The sequence below is a fragment of the Sorghum bicolor genome, chromosome 1 (genome assembly GCF_000003195.3).
Source record: "Sorghum bicolor cultivar BTx623 chromosome 1, Sorghum_bicolor_NCBIv3, whole genome shotgun sequence".
NCBI lineage: Eukaryota > Viridiplantae > Streptophyta > Magnoliopsida > Poales > Poaceae > Sorghum > Sorghum bicolor.
Window position 1 is genome coordinate 16,649,162 of NC_012870.2, and position 9,480 is coordinate 16,658,641.

A 9,480-nucleotide genomic window follows, 5' to 3' on the forward strand; every position below is an offset into this window, starting at 1 on the left:
CTAGCGAGTAACATTTGCTCACAACGCATTACTGATATCGCCTATGATTACTTCTCTGTCAAATAATAAAACACGGATTTTGATTACTGATATATGCTTATTACGACATTGAAATTGGCACTATATTTTATATATAATACCATTAATCTTTTATGCAGGCAATGTTTAGGGTGTTAACATCAACATTCCTACAAAAGGAGATACGAAGCAGGGACCAGGGAGGATGTAAGCAGCCAAAGCATACCAAGCACACTGGGAATATGGTTACCATGTAGAGAGAGAGAGAGAGAGAGGGAGGGAGGGTCCAAAGAACAAGTGCCGTTTTAACTGTAGGATTTGTGATATTTGATATGTTAAACACCATGTGATCTACTTAGTTTGATCCTTTCTCAGCGATGCATGAGCTGATGTAATAGTGAACTAGCTAGGTTTGTCTGCAAATGAGTACAATTTGAGATATGCAAAATTGTATTCCATCAGTTCGTGTTTACATTGTGTTTTATATTTATCCAATACTTTACCTAAGAAATTGATATCTGCCAATATCATTTTTGTGACATACCACACCAGTTTTGTATATCAGAGATTCAGAGTTTAGTGTGTAAAACATTCATAAATTATATATGTTTGCTCTAATGAAAAAGCATATGCGTGTACTGTATGCTTAGATAGATGTGATATTTTGTTTGGCGTTATTGTTGCCTGTGTAAAATCATATATGATGGTGCAAAAACAAATTTGAGCATATATATTTTTGTCCCAATGGTATGCATGCATTATTATGCCCTTTTTGTTATGCTAGGTACAGAAATATCTATAACAAGCTTCCAAATGGAAAAATATATACTCATTATTTACCTCATTTTTCTGTGAAGTCCCTACTGTTGTTGGTGATATTTTTGACAGTTCTATTGGTTTACCCTAAATCCCTAGCACTGTGTCAAGCTCCCTATATGCAAAGCCTCTGTTACATGGCTATATTGGGATTATTTTCATGTGAACTTGGTATCCATTACATTTCTACAAGTGCAACCTGGGAAAAAAGGACAGTTTAGTAGACATAATGGACACCCTAGCTATATGCCCATATGCTGTTTAAAGTGATTTCGGTGATTGAAGAAAACATAACCAATAGGACAAAAGATTGTATGCAAGTCGAGAGGTTGATGTGAAGACTCGATGGAGAATCAAGCAGCCGAGGAAAAAAATAAAGAACCTCACTGGAAGACCAAAGTATGCTAGTGTGCGTTGAGAAGTGGAGATAAGTAGCCGATAAGAAAAATATACACACTAGCTAGACAGAGATACCTTATAGAATCAAATAGAGATTAGGGATGTTTGTTTGCTAGCCATAGTTTACCACAACTAACTTTAGTCAAGTGTGACAAGCCACAAAAAGTGTGGCTAGCAAATTGTTTGCCATACTTTGTCATGCCTAAAGGAATCTTGTCATACTTTTTAACTCTATGACATGTGGAGCCCAGAAGAATCATACCTAAACTTAGTTGTCAACCAAACACTTGCCAACTTGGTCAAACTTGCCTAAGGTAAAATGTGGCAAACTGTGGCTAGCAAACAAACAGCCCCTTAGATTTTTTCATGTGGAAGATTCTATAGAGTCAACAAGAAGGGATTAGGTACAATAATTGCAAAAGTGGAAATCCTATTTACATCAAATTAGTTGGAGTGAATCCAATTCCCAATTGACAAATAAACCATCATACATGTCGAGTTTTTTTCCCCCAGGAAACAATGAGGTGCTGGTCATCTAGCAGGCTACCAAACAGTACTGGACCGGATAGCAGTGAAGATTGTACTAAAAATACTCAACTACATAAATCGATTTTACCAGATGAGTGAACTGAGGTCCTATTTAGCTAGCTAACATTTTAAAGTAAAATTTTAGCTAATTAAAGGTTTCCTAGTTAACTTTCGCTGGAGTGTTTGATGCTCCAGCTAATAAACTCATGTAAATTTTAGCTGACCTTAGCTGGATTGAAATAGTTAAATCCAACTAAACTTTAGTTGGTCTTTAATTTTAGCTGGATTGATTGAATGTCTACCAATTAAATTTAGGCCTTGTTTAGTTCCGAAAAAAATTTCGAATTTCGCTATTGTAGCACTTTTGTTTTTATTTAATAAATATTGTCTAATTATGAACTAACTAGAATCAAAAGATTCGTCTCGCGTTTTACAGACAAACTGTGTAATTAGTTTTTATTTTTGTCTATATTTAATGCTTCATGCATGTGCCGCAAGATTCGATGTGACAGAAAATCTTGAAAACTTTTTGGATTTTGGAATGAACTAAACAAGGCATTAGCCAGCTAAAGTTTAACTGGTGCATTCAAACAGCCCCTAAAACTAGCAGGTGGGACACGGTCAAAGACCACATGCCTTGTTTAGTGGGTGAAATTTTTTGATTTTAGATACTATAGCATTTTCGTTTGTATTTAATAATTATTATCCAACTATAAATTAACTAGACTTATAAAATTTATCTCGCAAATTATAAATAAACTATATAATTAACTATTTTATATTTAATACTATATATATATATATATGACACATGATTCAATGTGACAAGAAATCTTTAATTTTTTTTTTCAAAGCCTCGATCAAACGAGTGGCCGGCGAATCAGTTACTGACATTCTGGGCCCGAAGGGAGCGTGAGCCAACCTTGTCCGTGTCCTCCTGCTGCCCCGCCGATCGCACAAGTTGGCAACGGACACGAGGAAAGGAAAAGGAAAGCTGGTTGGGTTGGGCGGCCCGCTCCCCTTCGAGAACGCCGCCGCCGCCCGCTCCCCCCATATCCATCTCTGTCTCCTCTCCTGTTGATCTCTTCTCTCGCGGAAGAGCTCGCACTCAGAGGACAGAGAAGAGAGGAGGAGATGAGGAAGCTAGTCTCCTCGCGCCTGGCGGCGCTGTCGTCGCCAGAGGTGGCGTCGGCCGCGGCCGCGGCGGGAGGCGCCGCGCTGGCGCTGCGGGGCTGGTGGGAGGAGGTGAACGACTCGCCGGCGTGGCAGGACGGGGCCTTCTTCTCCCTCTCCGCCGCCTACGCCCTCGTGTCCGCTGTCGCCCTGGTACGTACGCCCGCCTGCCCGGCTGGACCTTGTTCGAACCCACCCACCCACCCACTCTAACCCTATCATCATCTCCGCCCAATCGCGCTAATCAGTAATCACCCCACCCCCATCTGGTTTTGCGGGTGGGTGATGTGGCCCCTCGATCTGAATGGAACTTGGGTGTGCGGTAGTGGCGCGTGGTGATTTACGAATCCTTTGTGTTTTTGTCCTTGAGCGGCAGGAAGGATTGTGCCCCCGTTGCTGTCCCCAAAACGTCTCCATCCATTTCTGGTATTGTTGGCTGGATGAAATCGTATGTGCCAGGTGAAACTCTGGCTATAGAGAGGTGGGTTTAAAGTTGTTATAGCCGAATCCTCTGATTTCCCTCCGGAAATGAGTGCTGTTGCCATTATGGCATCTATTCACACGGTCTACATAGATAGGATTTCCTATGCATAAGGTTTCTGAATTGTCCATAAATTATGGATGGAGATTCATTCACCATTGCAGTAATCAGGGCAATCTTTCTATAGCTGGCTAGCTGAGTGTTTGCCGGAATAATCCTGACAGGTGCAGACAAGTTGTACTATATGGCTCTACAGGAGGTACAGACCAGCAGCTGCATCTGCATGTCATGCTGTACCAGTCATGAGTAACCATTCTCAACAGCCTTCTTGCATACACAGATTGAAGATTAATACCATTTTGTCTCTGAAACAACATAGTGTTGTTCCACGTCTACCATAATCGACTCTTTCTGTTTAGACTCTTCAAGAATCATCCTTGCAGAAGGAAGGCATAATATCCATTAAACAAACACTTGATTATCCATGGAATCATGGAATCCACCAATTAGCTGTAATCAATTGCTCCATCATTGATTCTATCACTTGAAGTTGTCCATCAAGCTGCTTTTGTCAAGGTTTAGTGCGAGGGATGAATTGCTTGTGAGTTGTGTCTTTGCCGAAGAAAATTATTGATTGTCACTACAAACATCAATCTACTTCCATCTAGTGCTATCACTTTAATTTTACCATCATTACTGGAACTATCTTTCTCATGGGGTTATGCTTTGAGCGCCACAAACATGAAGTATTTCCATCTTTACTGCTAAGGTGTTTACAGCTTGCCTCCATTCTTTTCCAAAATCCTTGCTTAATGGTTGTTGTGCACATTTCTTAGATTAGAAACTTTTCCCCTCCTTTTCCACCACAATCCCTCTGATAGCATAAGAATGTTGAAAATTGTTTATATGGTGCATAAGTCGGCATTGATATGACGTAGGATAGTTCATTTCTTTGACGGAAGTTCTCTGAATAAAACACTAGCCAGAATATAGAGATGAACATTTTGCAACACTCCTCCTGAATAGAGAAGTAAATACTAAAATTGTGGCCATCTAGAGGGTAAGGAATACCTAAGAAGACAAAATCACTATGTAATAACATTCGGTCTTGCTTACCTGGTCATTTTTTTTTCCTTCTATCCTTCTACTTTAAAAAATGGTAGAACCAGTCTTTTACTCTCTAACCTATACAGTTAGGTCTTGCTACATTTACAAAAATGTATTTTGGAAAGGACCAATACTCTGGATTCTCTTACTGTCGCCCTCTGAAAGTTTTAATAGCCACTAATGATATTTTCGTCCTTCTATCATGACATTTTCTTCCTTCTATCCTTCTATCTTTTTAGTTTTTATTTGGTTTGCTGGACATGTCGAACTGTCTTATAAGGTATTCATGGGATAATTTGTTTGTTCTGTGTGATTGGTTGTATAAGGTGTCGTTCAGTCACTGTTGTTGGTGAGGTCATGTTTGGTCACTGACCAAGCTATTTTGGCCCTTTTCCTCTCTTAATGTAATGATAATGATACACAGATCTCATGTCAATTCAAGAAAAGAATCATGTATTCAGCGCTATTTGAAAGGATTGTATTTGTGCTAAGAGTGCAATGCAATTCTGCTCAACTATATTTGTTTTCCGATGCTATTTTCACCAAACTTTGTATGCCTTTAAATTTTGAGTTTCCTGTCGGATAATGAACTGCTTTTACATATAGCAATGTTTGAAGTTGGAAATATTGCATGGTACATTAACCATATTTGTGCCTGGCAGATTTATAACATTATTCTGAAACATGTGCACTCATCACTTTGAACTTCAAATGCTAGTGAAATGAATATCCGTTAAGTACTCACTTCATTCAGATTTGCAGATTCAATTAATCAGAATTCAATTGCGGGTGCCGGAAATTGGTTGGACCACACAAAAGGTTTTTCATCTCATGAATTTCATTGTGAATGGAGGTAATGTGCTGTCCTAATGTTTTATCTTCTGTCACCATTGCATTCTATTTTTAATAAGTATGGGTTGCCTCTTGCAGTTCGTTCAATTATATTTGGATTTCATGCATATGTGTTCCTTCTTCAAAGAAAGGTAAGAACCATGTGTCAAAGAAGATTTATCTAAATGTTATGGAGGCCTTTTCTTTCTTCAATATATATTTGTAGTATCTGGATTGTTGTTTTACAAGAGATTTGTGTTTGTAGTCCCAAATCTAGCTTTCTTATGGACTGCTCAGTGCATTTTTTTTTTCTGTCCTGTTTTGTTCTTCCAGTCAGTCATGTAGTTGATTATTCAACTAAACCTTTATGTTTCAACAGGTGTATACTTTAGTGCTGTTAGATCTTCCTGGTCTCTTGTTTTTCTCGACCTACACATTGCTTGTGCTATTCTGGGCAGAGATATACCATCAGGTGTTGCCAATATCTTTTTGCTTTTGGCATTTTTTCTTTTCCATCTACAAATTCATCTCATACACTCATGAACTTATATATGTTAATTTGTATGTCTATGCCAGGCTAAGCATCTTCCCACTGACAAGCTAAGGACTATATACATTGCAGTTAACAGTGTCATATATGTAATTCAGGTTGGTTTTTACCTGGTTTGTTGATTCCATTGTCATCTGATATTAGGGTGCTTTGTTTACTTAACCCCAACTGTAAAATACATTGCCCAAATGTTCTCTGGTATCTGTAATAGACAACTATATTCTATGTATCTAATAGATGTTTGTAGGTTTGTATTTGGGTATACCTTGGAATAAATGACAATCCTCTCGTGGAGCTTGTGAGCAAAGTATTCATATCAGGTACTTTCTTTTGTCACCATTGCTAGAGAAATTATCTGTTTAGTTTACCACCTTTTAGCTCGCTAATGTTTTTCCTTTATTGATTTTCAGCTGTCTCATTTATAGCTCTTCTAGGATTCTTAATCTATGGTGGAAGGTAGGTTTTTTCCCCCCATATTCTACTGTTTTTATGAGTTCATTTTGAATGTATTTCTGTTCTTGTTTGTCTAGGTTATTTGTCATGCTGAGACACTTCCCAATTGAATCGAAGGGGCGGAGAAAGAAGCTGATTGAGGTCATTATTACACTAACAAGTACCTTACAGACCATTTGTACTGTTACTGGTGTGCATGCGAACAAAACAACTTTTTATGCACAATTACTCCCTTGTCCTGTGCCATTACTTCACAGTGGCATCTCTCAAAACTAGCCAGTCTAAAAAGGCATTTGTTTAACTTCCACATCAATTAGCTCAAATTGTAAGCTGCAATATCACTGGAAATTCTCTTGACTTAATGCTTAAGATTCCCATGCCTGTACCTAATTAATATGTTCATTGGTGCTAGCTTAAGATTCACATGTGCTATAAATGGGACTAACTTTATATGTATTAAAATTCTTTATCAGGTTGGGACCGTGACAGCAATTTGCTTTACCTGCTTCTTGATAAGATGCATTGTGGTAAGTATTTAGTTCTTATTGGCTCTTGAAGTCACAAATATTTATTTTGCAAAGTTCTTTCAAGAATAATGCTTGCTTTTTCATTGATGTGGGACTAAAGATCAGTTGTACAACCCTACAGATTGTCCATTTTTGAGATTGTCCATTTTCGAGATCAATAGATATTAAAAATTCTATGTTGCGTGGGCACATTTGTTATTTACTTATTTTACACCCTAAAAGTAGATGCAACTATTCACAACACAACTTAAGAGTCTAAGTACCAAACAGCCAACATGATAAAGATGATGAACTCAAATGTTTGATCATCGCTATTGCTTTGCGGCCTTGCTCAGTAGCTTGCAGGTTGCAGGGTTTGCCCCTGCCACAATACTAACAGCTACTAGCAGCAGCATTTGCTGGCAACCCTCTGAACTGGACAACTGGTTCAGGGTGATGTTGGAGTGCAGCGTGTGGACTAATAGTTGGTTCAGAAACTAGGACATGAGTAATTCTTTTTTTCCCTTCCTCCTTTTGCAGTCCAGATATCAATCTGTATCAAAACTTGCATACCATAATTTATTAGGCTGAAGTTTTTTTTGGAAATTAGGTCAGATATTTTAGGTTTGGCTAATGGTTTCATTAAATTCTCTATGAAATATGTCTTTATGTGCACTTATTTCAACTAGTAGGTGTTGATGTATTTCCCTGAGACGTGGTCAAAGTTAAGTTTGACTTGACAAAACTAAAGTACTATAATCTAGTGGCAGATCCATGATTCATAATCTATGGGGCCAAACTTGTAAATTTTAAGTCAATTAAAAGCCTTACACAATTGGAATATATAATTGCCAATAACATATAGGGGTTCAATGTGTTTTGGCAAAACCTATGGAGCCAGGCAGCCCCAGGGCTTATACATCGATCCACCACTGCTATAATTTGTAACAGAGAGAGTATTGTTGAGTATTGACTAGTCCAGTTCTCGTAACATGCCTACATGTGTGTCCTATCTTCAATTATTCAGGTTTTTAGTTGTATCACCAGTTCATAAGCTTAAATCATGCTTTGATGTGATGACAGGTGGCAATTTCATCCTTTGATCCCGATCTATCTCTTGAGGTTTTGGATCATCCAGTTTTGGATTTCTTCTACTACATGGTAAGTACCATGAAATGTATTCTTATACACTTATTTTCCTCTGCAGTTTTTCTTTTTGATGCAGTATTTCCCTTTGTAGTTGACAGAGATACTGCCCTCTGCCCTTGTACTATTCGTCTTGCGGAAACTTCCTCCCAAGCGTGTATCAGGGCAATACAACTCTATTCGCTAGAAGATTTTGGCATGTTATGCTGAGAAATCCTGAAAGACCAAATTTTCCTAGAATTATGTTTGTCACAGAGCGAACTGTGTTATTTGAGCATGGCCTCTGAGAGGTATTTTGTCATCTTAGCGCCATGGCTATATGATATAAGAGTACCCCGGTGCTAAAGGGCCAATTTCTGGGGGGCATTATATATATTATATTAATCTCCCTGTACAAGTGACTTGTCTATATTTTTATTAACTGTCTAACGGAAAGAACAGTTTCAGTTGATTGATTACTTTATTTGCATTTGTACCATTTTATCTATGATTGGAACGGAAGGTTTTGATAGTTTAGGTTAATGCTCTGTTTTTTAGAATTTTGATGCATCGCTATTCTCTATACGATAAGCGGCACTTTTGACACCTGATGATGAAATATTACCTTTCTTAGGGCCTGTTTGGATCCATCGTAAAATAAGATGAGGTTCTGTTTAGACCCCAACTAATGTTTTACTGACAATTTCTTCCTTGATTCCAAATTATAAGATGTTTTGTTTTTTTCTAGGTATGTAGTTTTTGTTATGAACTTAGATATAAACAATATCTATAAGCATAGCAATATAATGTATCTAGGAAAAAAAAACAATCCAAACGGACCTTAGTCTTTAATCATCTACTTTTGACACCTGACGAGAGCGAGCGTGCTGTAGTGTTTATGTGCGTATATAGTTTGGACAGAACAGTTATCAACTATAATATCAGGGGATCCATTGCCCCTACAAGCGATTTTCTTATTTTTCCATTGACTCCTGAGCATTTTGGTCTTTTGTCATCAGATGGTACTGTGTCGGGCTGACGCCAGTCTGTCCGGGTTTTCCATTGGTACGCACTCTTTGTAATCACATCTTCGTGACGCTTCGCTCGTTCTCGAAGGCTCTTTGTAATCAACTTTCCTTCTTCAAAATTTTTGTTTATTAGTTTTTTTTAAAAAAATCTCACCTCTGCTTTCATTACGAATTGACGGTGATATATTATAGCATAAATGGATTTTATAGAACCATTAGTGAAAGCTGTTGTGAAAATGTTTTATATAGTAGTTATACTTTCAAAACTTTGACAGCATAGGTGGTCATCCAAACATCCATTTCATATTTCATTTGCTAAACCAAAATCCCTAAGCAGCGGGCATTGCATCCCTAATCAGCACAACTATCAAAATAGTGGGGCCCACATGCTATGCATTAAAAAATGGACAGTGATCTTGGTTTATGTGAGAATTTGATGATGGTTTTGTGAAACAGGAGATGTTT

General features: G+C 38.0%; 1 protein-coding gene across 1 annotated transcript; it reads left to right on the forward strand.

Moving 5' to 3' along the window:
- LOC8065662 (tobamovirus multiplication protein 1) lies at positions 2,675–8,486 on the forward strand. The gene is made up of 11 exons (XM_002464294.2): positions 2,675–3,087; positions 5,285–5,375; positions 5,453–5,505; positions 5,733–5,825; positions 5,930–6,001; positions 6,151–6,223; positions 6,314–6,359; positions 6,434–6,497; positions 6,830–6,883; positions 7,946–8,023; positions 8,103–8,486. Exons 1-11 carry the CDS (start codon positions 2,896–2,898, stop codon positions 8,193–8,195), a joined length of 909 nt encoding a protein of 302 aa, XP_002464339.1. The 5' UTR covers positions 2,675–2,895; the 3' UTR covers positions 8,196–8,486.